This window comes from Chanodichthys erythropterus, chromosome 4 (genome assembly GCF_024489055.1).
Source record: "Chanodichthys erythropterus isolate Z2021 chromosome 4, ASM2448905v1, whole genome shotgun sequence".
Classification (NCBI taxonomy): domain Eukaryota; kingdom Metazoa; phylum Chordata; class Actinopteri; order Cypriniformes; family Xenocyprididae; genus Chanodichthys; species Chanodichthys erythropterus.
Window position 1 is genome coordinate 16,916,436 of NC_090224.1, and position 20,345 is coordinate 16,936,780.

Genomic DNA, 20,345 nt, shown 5'->3' on the forward strand with positions numbered 1-20,345 from the left:
TTCTTGTCGCTTCATAATATTAAAGTTGAACCTCTGTAGTGTTTTAAAAGTAGATTTCTGGGCATCCGAGTGTGTTAATTGTCTTGCTGGCAATGCAGGTCTCACTGAGCCATCAGATTTTATCAAAAAATATCTTAATTTGTGTTCCGAAGATGAACGAAGGTCTTATGGGTGTGGAACGTCACTTAATTACTGAATTTTTGGGTGAACTTACCCCTGCCTTTAAGTTTCCTAAAGAAAATGAATGCATTGCTATATCTATCATAATTTGGAACATATCAAAAGGCCTCAAATTAGGTAATATCTTACTGGATAAATTGGAATTATAATTAAAAAAATAATTTAAAAATAATTTTCAGTGTAATTTAATTCTAATGTAATTCTTTATACCATTTGGTTCCAAATTATGAATGAAATTCCATGAGCATTCATTCGAATGAGTGAATATCTCTCATCTGCTTAGATACAAAACCCATTGTCTCAAGCACCTTATCATACCTGTGATAGTGATGATGAGACAAAGTTACAATGCCTGTTTCTGTTCATGTGTGATTCAGAATTGAGTCAGATAGGGGGCCTGCATGAATGACACAGACAGAAGACATTAGCGATCATGTGCGAGGCGTTAAATACAGGATTTTCTGCTGAATGAGTGGTGTCAAGGTCAGGAAGAAAGAAATAAGACAGAAAAGGAGTTTAACTGTGACAAAAAAACTAGCATGAATTATTCATTTCCCCCTTTTTCTTACACTCCTCTTCACAGCACACAGTCCTGACAGCTTTATTTCAGTTCGGTGTTGAGAAAAGAGTGTAGCTTTCTGCACCTTCTTACTTCCCAAAATGGCCTTTTAATTGGGCTGACAAATTACAGTCGACGCTCGCTGCAGCTATTGGGAAAAGGAACTGTGGGAAATTTGTGTTCCTCAAGCTTTCTTTTGTCTGCTGACTGTAAAGAGAAGTAGCAGCCGGTGGGAACCTATTATTGAAGCAAAAATTCAAAGCACTACCATTAGCATCTTCTAAAAGTATCTCTCTTTAACCTGAATATTTTATCATGCACAGATTTTATATTCACAGCCTTTGTAATGTGTTATTTCTTTTATGATGTATGATGTTTCGTAATGTATTGATTAACAGTTCTAATCCCACAGACAAAAATAATTCAAATTTTGTCTATAATATATTACTTTCTGTTGCAGGTTTTAATTTTGTTTTCTGTATATCTTTTTATCTTATTCTGTTTTTCAAAAAAAAAAAAAAAAAAAAATCACATTTTTTTTGCAGTGTCAGGACAGCAATTGTGGACCGTGAGGCCATGAAGACAGAATACAAATGCTACATTCCAGAGCAGCGCAGAGACAGAGGAATTTGAGGGTTTGTAAAAGATTTAGTTAATCTGCCAGCCTTTGACCTCTGATGGAAAAAACAAAGAGTTGTGAGTAATTGCATGGGCTTGTCAGTGGGATGCCCTATTTTGGTTAAAAATATAACACACTTTCTCTTAAAGTGATAGTTCACCCAAAAATGAAAATTCTGTCATCATTTCTTGACCTGTGTGACTTTCTTCTGTGGAAAAGGAACAGGAATGAATATACTGTATTTTCACAAATGCCTCAGTGTTTGTTTGTTTGTTTGTTTTTCCATAAAATGAAAGTTGTATACAATGTTCTTTGGACTCAAATGTTCTTCAATAAATATATTTATGTTCTACAGAAGAATGAAATTCATAAAGGTTTGGAACAACATGAAGGTGAGTAAATGATTACAGAATAAAGTTCTTATTCATTGAAAATCTTGACATCTGCTCTAGCTCTTTTTTAAGAGTTCATGAAAGAAGGAACAATCTCTTATTTGTGAATGGATTTATTCTAATCTTTTCAATGAATTGGTTCATCCAGTGAATTTGGCTCATTTGGTGCTTGAGTTCAGCTCACTGATTCAATAATTCAGTTCTAGGCCCTGTTTTCTGGTATTAAGATGCGTTTTGGTCAATCGGATCACAAGTGGATGAAGGAAACACTTACCCGTTTACAGCTGGTATTTTAAACTGTCTCTTTTGTCCACTTTCTGTCCTGATTTCTTCAAGAGGAGGGTCTATGGGCAAGTAAATGCTATGCTTTTTTTTTTTCTTCAGATCTTTCGATCTAATGGACAAAATAAGCTTGAGCAATTTACACATGAACGCTACTGGAGACATCGGAAAAACATACAGAGAACATCAGCTTTCGTTTCTGCAGCAGCAAGACCGCGGTGAGTGTGTTTTAGAAATCAGGAACGGTGAGAGAACATTGTGCTTGGTACGTTTTTCATTTTCAAACCAAACTAGGGTCTTGAGTCGACAAAGTTTAAATCCCATCTGGCTAGTGCGCTTCCCATAATGTTTACACGTTAGTTTAGTAGGCGGAGAGTAAGCGGTCTTTAGTGGCTGTTCAAACACATTTGACCATATGAGCGTTTACACTGCGAAATCAATCTGGTCGAATGCGTTTTCAACTATCTCTGTTCATAAGTTGACAAGCTCAAAACCTTTTACACCTGTATTTAGCCTCATCCACTTGTGATCCGATCGACCAAAATGCATTTTAATGTAAACAGGGCCGAAAACGCTCTCATCGAAAACCAGATTGCTTTCGTATTGAAGATGCTCATGCGTTTGAACAGTCACTAAAAACTGCCTATTACTGACCTAATGTGTAAACATTATGGGAAGTGCGCTAGCCAGACGGAATTTAAACTTTGCTAGCTGAAGACCCAAGTTTGGATTGAAGGTGAAAAACATACAAAAGAGTGGAGAGGCTGTTGCTCTCTGTATGTTTTTCTTTCATCTCCGGGGCCTGTACCATGATGGTAGATGAACAAACTCAGGGTTATAGGATTAGTTTCGAGTTGACAAAACCAAACCACTCCAGTCCGGCTTTGTTGGTACCATGATGCTGATCATCAACTTTCTCTGTCAACTCAGGCTTTGATCCTGAGTTTGTGGCGCATGTGCACATGAATGCATGACATCAGTGGCAAACAGCCAATCACATGCCTTGCAACAGAGATAAACTGTGATTCACTTCTCGCGAGAGAGCCAGCAAAATTCAAAACTTTTCGCTGAAATTGAAGAATTTACATGCATTTACACTAATGGAAAATACTTGTCTGTGAAAGAGGACAAATAAAAGAAATGATATTCCTCTATCAGTGCAAGTGAAAGTTGTGAAGTTAGTTTATATAGTTGATAATATATAGCGATGGAGACTTAAACATACAAGGTCACATGTAGTAATTTTTAAAGAGTATTTTACTCCTTATTTAGGCCTATATTACATGTGATCTATATATATATTAATATTCATTGAAACTAAGTGCTTAATAACTACTGTTACACTAAACTTGCGTGTGTAATGGATTAATAAAAATATAGATCATATAATTATACAAATCATATAAATTATATTATCATTAAAACCAGACAATTTCATCGTTAAATATTTGTTTTTACTATATAATAACCTTTAATTTGGAGGAAGAGAAACTGTGAGTGACTTTATTGTGTTGAGTGTGTCAGTGTCACTTAGCTTACATCTGATTGGTCCAATTTCAGTTTGAAATCTCTAACCCAGAACATAACCTGCCCCGGAGCAGGTTAGCCATGGAGCGTAAGTTACTATGGTGATGAACACCACTAAAAGCCAAGTTACTTTCATGCTACCTAAAACCCAGGATTGGCGCAAACTAATCTGAAACTTACCTGGCTAGCCAGCTAATCCAGCTTCATGGTACAGGCCCCCGGTCATGTTTATATGTAAATTGCGCAAGCTTTTTTTGTCCGTTAGATCGATAGAAAAAAGATCTGGAAAAAACCCATACATTTACCCACCCATAGACCCTCCCCTTGAAGAAATCAGGACAGAAGTGGTTGAAAGTGGACAAAAGAGACAGATTAAAACACTAGGCGTAAACTGGTATGTCTTCCTCGTCTACTTGTGATCCGATCGACCAAAATGCTTATCTTAATCCCAGGTGTAAACAGGTATAGAGCTAAAAGTGATCAGTTAATAATGAAATCTGGTGTGTTCACACGAATCAATCACATGACTTGGCTTTTGTATCATTTTTGAAGCATGAAAGCATCAATCCTTGGTTTGGCTGAATAAATGATGACAGAATGAAAATTTTTGGCTGGACCCTTCCTTTAATCTTCAATCATACATTCTGAATGCGAGATTCCCTCGTGTATCTGAAAACTGTATACTCTAGACAGTCTGCATTATCAGACTAATTATTTTGATATGCAACATACTGCATTTTTTCTACTTCCACTCTAGACATTTTGGCTCAAAATTAGCTTGCCTCAGATGGAAAAGGCTAAAATAGGAATTCAGTATGCCAAATGAGTAAAACCTTAATGTTTGTGGCTGTTTCAGTAAACTAATCACATGCTAAAATGTAAACCCTTTGTAAGTTGCTGGTTTGCTAGATGGATTTCTTTCTTTCAGCTGTGCTTGAGTGTGTGTGTGGGTGGTAACTCTCTCTTATACACCACCACCACAGATGCAAAAGTTGCATCGGTTGCTATGGTAAATGCAATTAACAGGTGCAACTTCAAGGCATCTCTTATTCACTTGCTCATGAATTGTCCCCCATCATGTTTTATGGTTTTGTTTAAACTGCTGGTCCTCTTCAGACCGATTCGACAGACATCAGTTGAATGCAAGATAGAGGGACTTATTGTTTGTCCCATGTAAACTGAATTATATCAGCATGGAGCAGCCTCTCATAAAGGCGCACTAGCAGGGTTCTCTGTTTTTGTGTAGACGGCTAAGCAGATGCGGAGACGTCTGCCACTTGACAAGCACCGAGGCTCAATGAGGTGAAGCTTTCCCCATTGCCAAGCCATCGCCACGGAAACGGCATTCCGTGCCAGAGCGCATCCTCAGGGACTGGAGGCGACTGCCCACCGCCTCTATCTGCACTAAATAAGTGGGTTGAAAAGGAGCTGTAGAGAGCAGACTCTTCCCCTGAAGACTTCCTCTGGCTCTGTGGGCGCCGAGGCCTCTGCTGTCTCACTGTAAAGCCGCACTAATATCAAACACAGCTGTGCCGGCAGAACGCTATATCACAGGCCAAGGGCTGGCAATTTGTGTCAGTTACTGGAGTGCTGCTCCAATTTGGCAACCATTTGGTTGTTAGCTTAGGAAGTCTGTGCTAGCTCATACCTCAACACTGAAGGTTTTTACATTCAATCAGCCTTGAAAATTTGATCGGGCACTACCACGGAACTGATAAATGAGTCCATGGCTTTTAAATCTGCAAAGTCTTGGAAAGTCATTGGTTAAAAAGGGGTTGGAACAATGTTGTTTAAACATGTCAGTTACCCAAAAGCAAAAGTAGAGAGTTACTTACTGTTACTATACACTCAAAAAAATGGTTTTGCAGCACTGTTGGTTTTACCCTAATCTGTTTTGTTAAAATAACACACATACATTTCTTTTCCCACCAAAACACTATTGTATTGCGTTTCATTAACTGAAACTGTGCCAATTTCCACTATACTTAATTATCAGTCGTTAAACTAATGTAAAGTGTTTAAGTTAGCGATTCAAAAAACCGGATGTGACGACTTCCAACGTATTTGATGAAGACGGCGCGAAGGAGGTGGCAAGGTGAATGGCGTCAGACGTCAGTCAGTGAGGTAAGAAAATAAAAAGTTAATCTAAAGGCTTTAATTTCTGTTAGTGTTTCACAAAGTCTGCGCTGGGATGTTTTTAATATATTGATATTGAATATTGTGTTAAACTTTATTGTTTAACGTTTATTGTGCCATTAATGGATGATTCCATGCGATTGAAAGATGCGTGTTTATTTGTAACATACTTGTACTTGTTACACTAATCTGTTGTGTAAAACGCTTAACTTAACTTGAAAAAGTTTTACGTGGCTTCATGCACTAAGACAGTGATATTAAAAGTTAAAACTCAGTACGCACCTTATTAATAAACTAACGTTAAATGCAGATGAATCCAGCATATGAATGCAACGCGTTTAGTTAACGTAAACGTCGTTCATATTTTAGGTTAATCTGCACGAATAGCATGTGGTTTAGGCTATCATCATCATCAGAATTTGATATTTTTAGATTGCTGTTTCGGTATTAATAGCTATGTTAAGCATGTAAAACATGGGAGGAAAACGCTTATCGTGTAACTAAACGCATTGCGTTGATATTTTGGGCTCATCTGCTTTTATTGGAATTGTGTTTCAGAGTTTGGTCTTTGATTATCACAGTCTTGGTATATTAAGGCCTGGTTTCACAGACAGGGCTTAGGCTAAACCAGGATTAGGCATTATTTCAATTAGGGCATTGTAGCTTTTATAAACGTAAACTAGAAAAAAACATTACTGGTGTGCATCTTTAGATAAAACAATGACATCCACATATTTTAAGATTTATCATGTATAATGTATTCAGTCAAAACAGCTAAAATATGCATTTTAGTCTGTGAAAATGGGGTAAAGCATTTTAGCTCCTAAAACCTCCCAGTGTAGTTTCTAAGCTATGCAAGTCCCAGTAAAATTGTACAAATAATGCCACGTTCACCTTGCAGATGCATACATTTTGACATTTTATCTGATATTACTTTTTTATGACAGTTTTTCATCATGGTTTTTGGAGTTCGTCACTGTCTTTGGTGAAATAAAGGAAGGAGATTTATTGAAGGAGAAAATGGCGTTTTGGCTAAGGTAAGTGAAGCACTGTATTTGTCTTTTTAGGTTTTAATAAAAGTAGTTAGTTAGAACCCATGGCTTGGCACAATAAAACTGCTAAACCTGCTCTTCATAACGTCTTTGTTTTAAATTTATCCCATTGGTGTCAACATTCGTTGTCAAGCTGGATGGATACTCTGGAAAACTGATGTTTGCAAATTGAGGAGTCGTCCTTGGACAAAAAATTAAACATCTCTTGGTGCCCACTACACAGGTATGAAAAACTACACTCAAAAAACCTTGAATTAAAGCGTTAGTTTACGCAAAAATTAAATTTCTGTCATTACTCTCCCTCATGTCGTTCCACACCGGTAAGACCTTCATTCATCTTCAGAACACAAATTAGGATATTTTTGATGAAATCTGAGGGTATCTGATCTACTCATAGGCAGCAACGTCATTACACCTTTTGACGTTCAGAAATGTAGTTAAAAACATGGTTAAAATAGTCAACGTGACTGCAGTGGTTTAACCTTAATGGTATGAAGTGACGGGAATACTATTTTTGCACAAAAACAAAAATAATGACTTTATTCAACAATTTAAACTGTTGTCATACGTAGTGAACTCTGTTTGTTTACGTCCGAATAACAGCTCGTTATTGGCTGACTCCTGTGTCAGCATCAAATGCACGTGTTCAGCTTCAGCCTATACTAAGTTGGCATTCGGATGTAAACAAGGATGACAGTTCAAATTGTTGAATAAAGTCATAATGTTTGTTTTGTTTTTGACCACAAAAAGTATTATTATCGCTTCATAACATTAAAGTTGAACCACTGCAGTCACATGGACTACTTTAACCATATTTTTAACTAACTTTTTGGACGTCAAAAGGTGCAATGACGTTGCTGCCTTTGAGTAGATCAGATACCCTGGGATATCAGCAAAAATATCTTAATTTGTGTTCAGAAGATGAACGAAGATCTTACTGGTGTGGTACGACATGAGGGTGAGTAATAAATGACAGAAATTTAATTTTAGGGTAAACTAACCCTTTAAAACAATATTTTCTCACTGGGGTTATGGTCATGAGCATGCATAAAAAAAACAGATATAAGATTGTTTATTACCATGATAAATACAATAAATGCAAAGTAACTGACAGATGTTACATGTATAACACTATTGTTAATGGACAATGTTCTGCAGAGTTTAGCTCTAACTTACCCCAGCGCAAGCTGAAAGTTTAACACTTTGTTCTTATTTGAAAATTCAAAAAAACATTGATGGTTCAGGTGCATTTAATTTGGGTTGAGTTAAACTCTGCAGAACAGTCCCTCTAAGAGCAAGCTTTCACACCCTGATGTAAAGCATGAGGAGGATGGATAACTGAAAGTGGTTGAGTATGATGGGAGCAATGGCAGGGTAATCCTATGGAAAGGTGAATTATTATATTTAAAGGCTATATTTGGGTAATGTTGTTGTTGTTGTTTGCATCTTTAGAATGGTGACTGAACTGAAGAGAGAGTGCACAATCAAATCTCTCTGTGTCTACATGAAAGAAGGCCCTAGCAGTCTGATCTGTATATGGTGAGTATATGTGCATTTTAAAATGTTGTTTATTTTCAAGGATGCTAAATGCTTTGTTAAAGTTAATACACAGGAATTTAAGAGTACTGTTTTTGTTTGTTTGTTTTTAATATCCACACTAGGACAGGACAGGAGGCGATTCAGAAGACTTTGATGGGGATTTATTTCATAAGACTGGAAGGTGCAGATATAGAAGAGAGCCTAGCAGATGTTGGAGTGGTGTTAGAGGGGCAAAAGGTTCTTCAGACCTTAGCAGTGTCCCATATGCCATATACAGCCATGTTGATGAGACTAAAATATGGACTGAATTTGAGCTACCCTCCTGGATTCAGGTATACTTTCAAAGCACTGCAAAAATTGATGGCAACAAGTTATCCAATAAAGTGCATTGAAGAGCACACTACCATCTGGACACTTTTTTTTTTGTAAATTTGTATAAAAAAAAAAAAATTTATTATATTTATCCTTTGTTTGTTTTTGTTTTTCTAGGTTAATTTTCACTTTCTTGAGTTTGCAGAAGTCTTTTGATTCTAACATTATCTAAAATTACTTTTACATCAGACTGTTAAAAGCATTTGCACAAGTTTAAAGATTCTTGAATGTAATGACTGAATAGGCTGTTTAAAACAGTTTATTGCAACTGACAAATACAGTTTGATAACTTGTTACATATCTTGTGTTTTTTTTGTCTCTACAAGGTTATCACACACAAATAAATGCTGCTTTGAAGGGAGTTACTTTAAATAGAAATCACTGAGTTAAAGTAACAAAACCTAATTGGATGGAACCACTGTCCATAATTTAATTGAGTTATTTGAAACAAACCTCCTTTTGTTGGTTGAATGAAACATATTTGGCTGGTTTTAAATAAACTAAAGCATGTCCACTAAACTTAACAAGTTTAAGTTACAGGGAAGCAATTGCATTGATTTGATTTGACATTACTATTTTAAATAGATTTGTCCTCATTCAGTTGTGTTGTCACAACACAAGAATTTTACATAGATTAAAAAAATTCTATTAATGTTAATAAAAAACAATTTGCTTGTGTGGAACCACTGTCCATAATAAAATTAAGTAGGTTTAAAGGATCATTTTTTTGAGTGTACTTACTGTATATGGAAATTGAAAGATATGTGTGGTAACCTTATATTAATTATATTAATGCCTAAAATAGAAATGAATCAGTAAACTGCCACATTCTAGCTGTAATTTTCCCCTTAATAATGTATTTTGTTTGTGAATGTGTACAAGAATCTATTCAGACTATTATTGTATTGCTAAAGTTGGATTTGCCCCTAAACAGTACTAAAGGAACAACTGAAACCAGTTTCCAGTGTGATGGAAATATTCATCATCATTAGGATGTGTGGGACAGCTGTGTAAACTGCATGTTTTCCCAACAGGCCTTGTGGGCCACTCCTAAAAATGAAGGTGAATTCTGTGTTAGAAACAAAACATTGTTTTTGGTGCTACATGTTACCAAGCTTTGCGACTGGGGTCAAATCTGATTCCTTGCTAGGACTAAAAGTGAAACTGGTTTGGGTATATATTATATTTCATTGTAAATTTGCATGTTGTGTATGTGTGTTCCCAGCTAACAAATATAGATTTTTCTACCGCTCCCATTAGGTTATTAAAATGTTATTTATGAAAGTTCTTCGAACGTTATGGGAATGTTACTTTTGAATATTCTCTGAACATTCTGTAACATTTTGAGAACATTATTAAAGGCCGGTTAACTCAAATTAAATATCTAGATAGCTTAACATTCAATTAACATTACTGGAAGAATTTGCTCATAACTTTGAGAGAAAGAACGTTCTGATAATGTTCCCTGTTAGCTGGGTTACTATAGTTGAGTTTTATTATCTAAAAAGTGCATTGTTAATTTCCATTTGACTTTGCAAGTGCTGTTGTTTGCTGCTGGCTGTATTTTTTGTGCATTTTTGTAACATGTAGCAATCAAATTATCTTGTAAAAATGAGAAGTTTGATATTTTGTTAAGGAATATCACATTATGGCCTGGTTTCACAGACAGGGCTTAGATTAAGCCAGGATTAGGCCTTAGTTCAATTAGGGCATCTAAGTAGCTTTTATGAACGTGCCCTAGAAAAAAAACATGACTGCTGTGCATCTTGAGACAAAACAATGGCTCTGACATATTTTAAGATATGTCAGGGCAAGTTACTTTCAGCTAAAACAGCTCAAACATGCATCTAGGACTAGATTAAGTCTTGTCTGTGAAACCAGGTGTATATGTTAAATGACAAAATGTTGAGAAGTACAGAGCTTAAGTTTCCATAGCCAAATAATTTGACATAGAACTACACAAATATTGAACTCTGCCAACTAAAGCAGGATGAACCTATAATTATAGTTCTGCAGAATATGCTGACTGTGTCAAATGCTTCAACACATTCCTCCACACTGTTAAATACATAAACTTTGACTCCACTGCATGGACACTAAGAGTGAATTAAGTTTTATTCCAGATCTGTCTTCTTTTTCTTTTAGGTCTCGAAATAGAGCTTCATGTCTTGATGTGAGATTCAGTGAAAATGTGATGTACGTGAGCAGAAGATGGTGGATAATTAGTCTCATTGGGATTGAGTTCAATGACTTACATATAGACTGGGTGGATCAGTGAGACAAAGCAGAGATGTTTCTTATTGTGTTGTCCATTTAGACACTTTTGGCTTTGGGTAAATCATATTTAACTTGAAGCGCCTGGAGGTAAAATAGAAATATCTGGTGTTACTGTAAATGAGACATTATGATTTAAAATTCACTGAATAATTCTGTTTCCCTCATAAATATTTCACACTATGGATGTAAAATGGGTTGACAACATTTCAATTGATACATTAATAGCTATGGTTTAATTATTTTTTTAGCAGTTAAAGTGATAGTTCACCCAAAAATGAACATTTTGTCATTACTTACTCTCCCTCAAGTTGTTCCAGACTTGTATGAGTTACTTTCTTTTCTGTTGAACACAGAAGAAGGCATTTTGAAGAAAGTTGGTAAGTTGACAGCACCCATTGACTTCCATAGTAGGAAAAAAAATACTATGGAAGTCAATGGGTGCCGTCAATTGTATGGTTACCAACATTCTTTAAAACTATCTTCTTTTGTGTTCAGATTTCAAGAAACAAACTCATACAGGTTTGGAAAAACATGATGGTGAGTAGATCTTTATTTTGGGGTGAACTATACCTTTAAAGCAGATTAATGCATTTATGCTTTTACTCTTTTTACTTAAAATGCACAGTATGTTTTTCCGGTCCCATTAAATATTTAATGTGGAAATGTGATGCATTACCATTGTGAGCAAGCTGATATAAAAAGAGATGGAGTTTATTAAATCATGGATGATATTCCAGAGAAGCTCAGGGTGTGTCATATTTAGTAACAGCTGCTTTCATTTTTTGTCCCTAAAGAGTAACTTTCTCAAGACGCTGAGTTCCTAACTTCTTATTCACCACTTTGTATTTTGCCTGGGTTTACAAGGAAAGCACCACACATTTATAGTAATATCAGCATGTCGCAACCAGTTTTACTGCAGTGAAATATTCAGTTGGGGAATAAAATGTAGAGCAATTATCCATTGAGCAAAACTCTATTACTATATAGTATTTATATTTAGCCTATAGTTTTGGAGTAGTTTTGCTCAATGTATACATTTTAGTATACAGCAGTGGCCAAAAGTGATGTCCGGAGGGGATATTTGTTTTTATGACCCTACAAGTTCGATTACAGTATATAAGCAATAAAGTATGAGAAGCTGTGCTGTATCGTGAATAAGTCATGGCTGAAGGGCGTCGTTAGGCACGATATTATACAGCACTAGCCTCGAGTACCTTATCACTTTTATAAAACGGTTACCACACAATACAAATATTAAAGCCAAAAACATGTATCAATGCAACTTTCATGAAATAAAGTTTCACTAAAAGCCTTCCTTCCGCCGGAAAAAATAGTCCCTGAACGTGAACAGCAACAGAAGTTACATTATTACGCCATTAGATGGCGGCAAAGACTGTCTTTATGAGCGAGTCACTCAGTCGCAAAAATTTTTACATTGAAAAGACCGAATTGTTGTGAACACGGAACAAGACGCAACTGACAAATGCTTTGACCAGCGCTGTCAGTCATGGGAAAACATACAATTTACGTTGCTAAGAGTGGTTGCTAAGGGTGTTGTGTTGTGATACACAGAACTGTCGGGTGAAGTGGTCATAGCCGTGTTTTACACAACTATTGACCAATCAGAATATATATATATATATATATATATATATATATATATATATATATATATATATATATATATAGTTATATATATATATATATAGTTATATTGTTATATTAATTAATATATTAATATATATTACATTTTTTATCCAATTAGAGATTCCAATTAGAGATCTGGCATGATACATACAGTGTCGTCTTTCTGATGTCAGTGATGCTTAATTGTCTACATGAATATAATGAGATAATATATGCGAGGCAGCAGGAGGGATCAGGATGCAGGATGTCGCCCTTGTTGCACCTTCCTTCCCCCTCCACCCTGCAGCATGAACATTCCTCTGCTTTTATTGCAAGAGCACAGATCATAAGCTTTCTTTTCTGAACAGTATAATACCTATTCTTATCACAGAAGAAGGCTGCAGATATAAGGATCCTCTAAGTGCTTTCAGATGTCTGTAGAAGAACATTTCTGAGTTCAAAGTTCAGTCTTAAACTTGAGCTGTAAAGTAAGTGTGTGTATGTACATGTGTGGAAGAGGGAGATAAAATAAAACTGGTGTTAAAAAGAGGCTCCGCAAACCGCAACAGGAAACCATATTGCTTTGGCTCCCACAAGCTTCCTGTTTCTGCCACAGATATTGCAGCTTGAGACACTGTGATTTGCTTATTGTTACCCTTGACCTCACCACTACATATCACCACATATCACCACTAAAATAGAGGCAGGGAAATTATTTACAGGATTCAAGATCATGATAAGCAACAGGAAATAAAACCTTATTTTTACGAAAATGATTATAAGTGCAACTGCACTGTAAAAAATTATTTTCATGATTTGTTATCACAACATTTTTCTTTTGTCAAATCAACTTAAATAATGTGGTTCAGATAAAAATATTTTGAGTTTCTGTTGATTAAACCAATCGCCTTCATTGTATTAACTCAAATTTTTAATTTCAATGAACTGCAACCTGCAGGTAACTTACTTTTTTTTAAGTTAAACCAACAATTCTTATTTACAGTGTGTTGCTTGGGTGACAATATAGGTAGAAAATGCACTAACAATTTTTATTTATTTTTTTTGCAGGTATGCGTTAAACTGCAATTCATTTTTTTATTTAACTTATTTATATAATTATTTAATTTTCCATATCTCTACATATAAATAGCAAAAATTACATTATAATGGATATTTTGCCCGAAAACGTAAAATCTATAGAGAGAGAGATATATTTTTCTAAATATATAAATCTAATTTCTGATTATTTTTAGTCTCACTGTCAGTTGTGATTTCCCAGGACACATTTTTCAGTCATATTTGTCAGGTATATTCTATGTTTGATTTTCAAAAGAATCACTTACAGCACTTTTAATAAGATCTTTCCATTTGTGCTTTGTCAGTTTCTGCCCCAGGATCTGCATCAATATGAAATAGATTGAAGTGAAGAAAGCTGCCACAAAGAAAGCTGACTCACAAAGCACATATCAGTTAGATAGCAAATAATGATTTATTTGCCACTCTATCTTCTCTTTAATTTGCCCTTCAGATGGACAATTGATGTCTAGCTCTCCAGACCACTAAAATGCAGCACTAGACAGAATCTTCCAGCATTGTAAAACTGAGACCAGACAAAATGTAAATCAGAGATGCTTTTTGTATCGGATTTGTCTGGTCTCTTTTGGGTCATTGTGCTGTGTTAACATGTTTGTTTACAAACCAAAGTATTTCACGTCATCTGAAGAATGTGAGTAGACTAGCCACATGGTTCGGGATGAGTTACATAATGTTTAATACTTTGGGCCAAGGCGTTTGAAAAACCATATCTTGGAAAGCACTACTAATTTAAAAAATGTCTTTGCAAACTTCAGATTTTAAGTGTATTGTATTGAAATGAGTACTTCTCGGGTGCACAAAGGAACAGAGCTCTATGATGATGTAACAGGCTCATATTGAATTAGTTTTATATGGTGGATCATCCTGCTTCATTGAGCTGATTGCTTTGCAGATGTGCACAGCTGGCCATGTCAGGTCTATGATAATGCCGTTTGACTGAGCAACCTTGTGGCTTCCAAATGCATAAACTATTTTTATAGTTTTTTATTTAAATCTTTTTTTAAATATACACTAAAAATGCTGGGTTAAAAACAACCCAAGTTGGGTTGAAAATGGACAAACCCAGCGATTGGGTTGTTTTAACCAAACAGTTGAGTTAAATGTTTGCACAATGTGCTGGGCAGTTTTATTTAACCCAACTATTGTTTAAAAATTACTATATGGCTGGCTTAAAATGAACCCAAAAAAGGTTTTGAAATTAAAAATCAGACACATAATTACTAGAGACAACAATAATAATCAAAAGATGAACATTTATTAATAAGCAATTTAATAAATATTTGTTTAATTATTATTCATTAAACTTAATAAATGTTAATTTCCAACATACTTCGGGTTCAATTTATACAGTCCTTTTTAAATAATAGTTTTATTAATTTTTTTTTATTTAGAGTGTATAATTTAATCAAACGACATCCGCGTGCACAATAAAGTACTTTGAATAGAGAGAAAAGTAAGTGCCTGGCACTATTTGTTTCTATGCTCGTAGCCGTCAGCGTCCCTCGTGAATTTTGTGTGGAGTATAGGGGGCGCGCGCACAGCTCCAGTCAGTCCCACCGCTTTGCCATAGGGAGCGCGCACGGAGCGCGATAAGACAAACGAGAGCAGGGAACGCGGAAACAGTAGAAGCGGTTGACGAGAGCTGAGGTGCATTAACCGGCGACTGCGGGAAAGAGCGACACTCACCACAGAAACCGCTTTTGAAAGCCCAGATTCTGGGTGTAACAGATTTACTTTTATTTCAGGTCGTCGGATTAGAAGCCCGTTTGAGTGGATAAAACCGAACCAGCGAGGAAATAGGCACATTGTTTCTCTCTCCGGCTTGACTAGAATTAGTCGGGATTTGAGAATGGGGAGCCGAGAGGAGGAGCGGCGGAAACTCGCCGACATCATCAACCACTGGAACGCCAACCGGCTCGACCTGTTCGAGATCAGCCAACCGACTGAGGTGAGTCCGCGGAGCCGCGAGCGAGCACAGGCCGCACGAGCTCCTGGCTGTCCGTGCCGCGAGATTCATTCCCCCAGCACGCAGATAGTGTTATAGTGAAGAAACGTGCGCTTGATATGTCATATATTATCTTTTTAAAAGACTAAGTGGCGACAGGATGTTTATTATGATTTATTTAATGTATTTTTGAGTCAGTTAATGACAGGTTATGCCTGTTATAAAGGTGAAGTAAAGCATAATAGTCTGGTATGAATACGACGCGAGCACTTTTAGCTGGGTCCCTGTTGCTGTTCAGCATTGCATTGGTCTTTTGTACGTTAAAACGTTTCTTACCGTGCACGAGACGGTGTTCATTTACAGGGATAAAATCGGTGCTTGCAGTTTGTAGCAGAGCTGCATGCAAAACTGTCAGATTAGATCAGACCAGCTGCATAATAGAGCTGGAAGATGTTGCTTGAGGTTGTAGATGGTACGTGAATGTAATAAACATATAACTGTAGATGTGTCGATGGTCAGCATTGACCAAAACTAGCCATATAAATGATGTAACCTGAAATGCACCGGTGGTTGTACATTTATTTGCCCACAGATATTTAAAACGCAAGCGTCATTGAATGTCATGCATGTTGTCACTCTGGTGCATGAGAATGCATGACTATTTTTGCTTAAATATTAGATCAGCGTGTTTTAGATGCATCTCGAAAACAATCGCTTGCGATCAATGGGGTGTTTAACACGTATTGGTTTTCTTGCGTAGATTCTTGTACTTTGGCACCTGCAGATGCATTGGGTTGCAAGCCACTATTGGTAGGGAATTAGTGTTTTTAGGCGGGCAGTGCATGAATGCATTGAATGAAGGGGGTTGGGGCTAAAGCATCAGGTCGGGGGTCTCTCCTGCTGATTTACTGGAAACCCCCATAGGCTCTGAGAATATTCTTTGGCCCTTAATAATTCATGCAAAAGTGATATTGAGCCCCCCGAGCACCTGCTGATGTGACATAATAAAAGCCCAGATTAGGTTTGTTTTGGTCTGTAGAGGGTGATTAGGAAGAAGTGGACAATGCATAACAGAACCCCTCCGAGAACCCCCTTTAAGAGCACAAACTCCTAAGATCAGCAGGAGTGTTGAAGAGCAAATGATGACGTAATCGTCTAGTCCTCCAACCAATTGTGACAGCCGATTTGCAAGCCTGCTTCTATTGTCATATTTTATCCACTGGCACAATGTATAGCAACTAGATCGCCTAATATTATAATTGTTTTACAGCCAGTACTGATTATTCTTTCAAATAACTGATGTGCAGATCTTCTATTGAGAATTTCTATTTGCAAAGCATAGATATAATGCACATATTGTATTTATTAATATGTGGATATTCAGTTTATATATATATATATATTATATATATATATATATTATATAAATAATGCATTTTCGGATGATAATAATAATAATAATAATAATAATTGTTATTGGTTCTGCCATGACATACTGTATGCAGTGTTGTTTTGCAATCTAAATGGTTGCATATTTATTTTTTTCTTTTCGTTTTGGGCTGTGGCTAGGGATGTTAAGTGTAAAGTGCTTTGCATTTCTCACTTGAGAATGAGTTGCTGTTATGTAAGGAGTAATTTATGTAAACAACCCATTAAATAAGGAGGTTGCTTTACCTTTGAAACATTGGTGTTTACTGTAGAATGTGCAATGGTATAATTGAAGGGTGCTGGTGCTACTTTATATTTTGGAGACACAAATGATGCCATAAATCAGTAGACCAGACATTAAAATGGAGAGATTCTGATTATCAGTCTCTTAACATCACCTTGTTTTTAAGCATATTAACGCACAATAGATGCATGCATGAAAATTGCATTTTGTAATGCTAACATGTATGCTTGTCCACTTGGATATTCTAAGTTTTAAAGAGAAGGAGCTTAAATGCCTGCATTTGGACTGTATTTTGTATTCATGTAAGGATGGACTCTGCTCCTCTTTCATTGTCAGTTTTAATATCACAGTCATTTGGGATTGTAGTGTGTTTACAGATCATATTTGGAGATTCTGGGTAGACATTAAAAGTGTCTTGTTATACATTAAATAAGTAAGCAGCAAGTGTGTTTAACTAGCTTAGTCATTTATTGCATGCATAATTTATCAGCTTGGTTTTCTGGGATGGTTTTGCATGTGGCATCTTCCTGTTATGCACAACTTTTCATGTTAGAATATGTGTGGATAGTCTATATGAAGTCTGCTTGCTTCCTTTAGTTCCCTCTGTTTATTAAAAATTGCTTGTAATGTTGTTTGTTTGTAATTTGTGTTTGGAAGAAGCACCTACTAAGTGATTAAATGGAAATTTAACATCGCTTTTTATATGATAATTAAAAAGTTTCAAGATAAGATGATTAAAAGATGACACATTTCATATTTCATAAGATTATTTAAGCTTTATTTGTGCTCTAAGTATAGGACGTTGGCTAAAAGAAATGGTAACAAATATGTCAATGGAAAAGATAACATATTTTAAGGAATAAATATACAGTTTTTGATGGTGTTTAGGGACTTTTCAGATCATTTTTAAAACAAGGTGGAGTTGGAAAGGTGTTAATAGAAGACTAAGAAAAGAGGTGGTATTGAATATCAATGTAAAATACTGAGAAGCTTTGTTCTTCTTGTTTTGTTTTTTTTTGTTCTCATTGTCTGTTACATGGAAATGTGTATGTACATGTGCATAGTTGAAACGTAAAAAAAAGAAAGATTATTTAAGCTTTAAGAGAAGATGCATAAGGTAATTATTTGAAATGAATGGTTTAAGGAAATGAATTTGATACCAAAATACTAAAACAAAGCATTTTACCCGTCAGCACTGTGGTTTTAGGAGAATGGAACAACAAAAGGATGCATGCCATCATTTCCTGTACTTGCATCTGTATCATGTCCACCAGAAACAGTTGCATGGCCTTCACTGTCCCCACCCTACTGAATCCTTGTGATTCCATTCCCATGTGTCTCACACTGGCTAAGACTGGCTCTGTGACATCCGCTTTGGCAAGTGTTGGATGCCCGTTCCATTACTAAATAAAAAAAAAAGATTATAGAAATGATTAGCTAGCAAAGCAGACTAAGTTTTGTTGTTGCTAGAGACTGACCCGTAATATTTTAAATTGATATTTACAATTCTTTAATATAGGGTTTGCTGTTAAATTTAGACATACTACAAAACATGTAAATGAACAGGGTGTTGCGATGAAATGTTGAGATTCCAGAATACTTATTTTAAGCAGCATTAATTAAATTCTAGTATTGGACAGGTGTATAGTACCAATGAAACTGGTTAAATTAATTCTTGGTTGCATAGGGTTGTCAAATGGGTAAGTCGGTACTTAAAATAGTTGATGGTACTACCATTTCTGTAGTGTCACTAGTACCGAGTACCAGGTATATTTAGTACTTGCTGATAGTTTCTGCTTTCAAATGCTCTTGTTCGTATTTGTTTGGGTGCTCTCGGAGGTTTTCTTGTTACAGCGTGTTTTTACAAGTGTATTTATAAGGATTATAGCCAATCACAGTCATATCTGTTGAGCATGTGAATGCAGTGGCCTATATCAGAGGTGCTAGTAAAGAAGTTAGGCCCAAAGTTGACTTCGGTTTATATACGTACACGAGTGTCCGCGCACAGTGTGTGTGACGCAGATTTCATCAGTATAATAGAATGCGTGTACTGTACGTTGTATTTGCAGGTTGCACATGAGCATTGAATTTGGTTTACACTAATCAGTTGTTCCACAAGTTGGCAACACTGGTCCGGAACGGTGTTTCACGGTAAAAATTAACGGAGACCTCAACAACAACAGATATCCACACTGACAAGATAGCTGCAACTTTAGTTTAAAAGAATACAAAGATATTTGTATTGGTCATAACTTATGGAGAAAAATGCATAATGTTTTTTAGGGATGCACCGATCCATCTTTTTCGCTTCCAATAACGATTCTGATACCTGGGATTCAGTATTGGCCGATACCGATCCGATATTCAAGTAATAATAAAAAAAGTGCTGAATTACCTAATAAACTCACTGTGAGACTGGGATCATTCTTTTCTGCAAGGTATCAGGCTTGACTTAAACATTACTTTTCTAACTTTGTCAAACAAAATAACAGACACAAATGTAGTGAATTATTTCTTAAATAATTGTGCATCAGTGCAACAACTGTAAATAAACCAATAGCTTCACTAGCTTGGTAGACATTCAAAATAAACAGGAGTCAAGCTGATTCCTTCATCCATGACTCATGGCTTGTTTTTCATGAATGTTTGAGTCATACATGACATAAACTAAATATATTTATATATAAATATAGGCTATACTATACAATTAAAAGACATTTCTTTTAAATTTATAGCTGATTTTTTTTTTTTTTTTTTTTTTTTTTTTATGAGGCAGTAACGTATGATAGATAGGACAAAACAAAAAATGCTATTAACAATCTTTCATTGCGCAAAAGTATTATTATATGAATGGCTCCCGTACAAAGCGCTTATGCGCATCCCGTGTGCAGAATGATGCGCTTGAAGCTTCATGGAGTCACAGCGCGCAGCGGCAGCGCTCCGCATTGAAAAGTTCAAAGCACAAAGTGAAGATATATTGATGCGTATTGTATTACCGGTATCTTGATTAAGTATAATAATTCATCTTGGAGAGTTTCATTGTGTTGACTGTCGTAACCGAATGCGACACGC

At 35.9% G+C, this 20,345-nt stretch overlaps 1 protein-coding gene and 1 long non-coding RNA gene across 12 annotated transcripts in view; both read left to right on the forward strand.

Annotated features, from left to right (window-relative positions):
* The first annotated feature begins 5,437 nt into the window (after positions 1–5,437).
* On the forward strand, positions 5,438–8,889 carry LOC137018527 (uncharacterized). Its single transcript, XR_010894915.1, has 5 exons — positions 5,438–5,683; positions 6,643–6,732; positions 6,881–6,970; positions 8,200–8,286; positions 8,409–8,889. It is a non-coding gene; the product is annotated as an uncharacterized lncRNA (long non-coding RNA).
* Positions 8,890–15,264: 6,375 nt separating this feature from the next.
* afdna (afadin, adherens junction formation factor a) overlaps positions 15,265–20,345 on the forward strand; it is a 125,987-nt gene continuing 120,906 nt past the window's right edge. For 7 of the 11 annotated variants that reach the window (XM_067384319.1, XM_067384323.1, XM_067384325.1 and 4 more), the window contains exon 1: positions 15,265–15,604. In XM_067384319.1, the coding sequence (XP_067240420.1) occupies positions 15,506–15,604 (99 nt within the window). In that variant the 5' untranslated portion in view covers positions 15,265–15,505. The remainder of the gene's footprint in view (positions 15,605–20,345) is intronic. The other 4 variants (XM_067384327.1, XM_067384324.1, XM_067384328.1 and 1 more) reach the window with 1 other exon arrangement.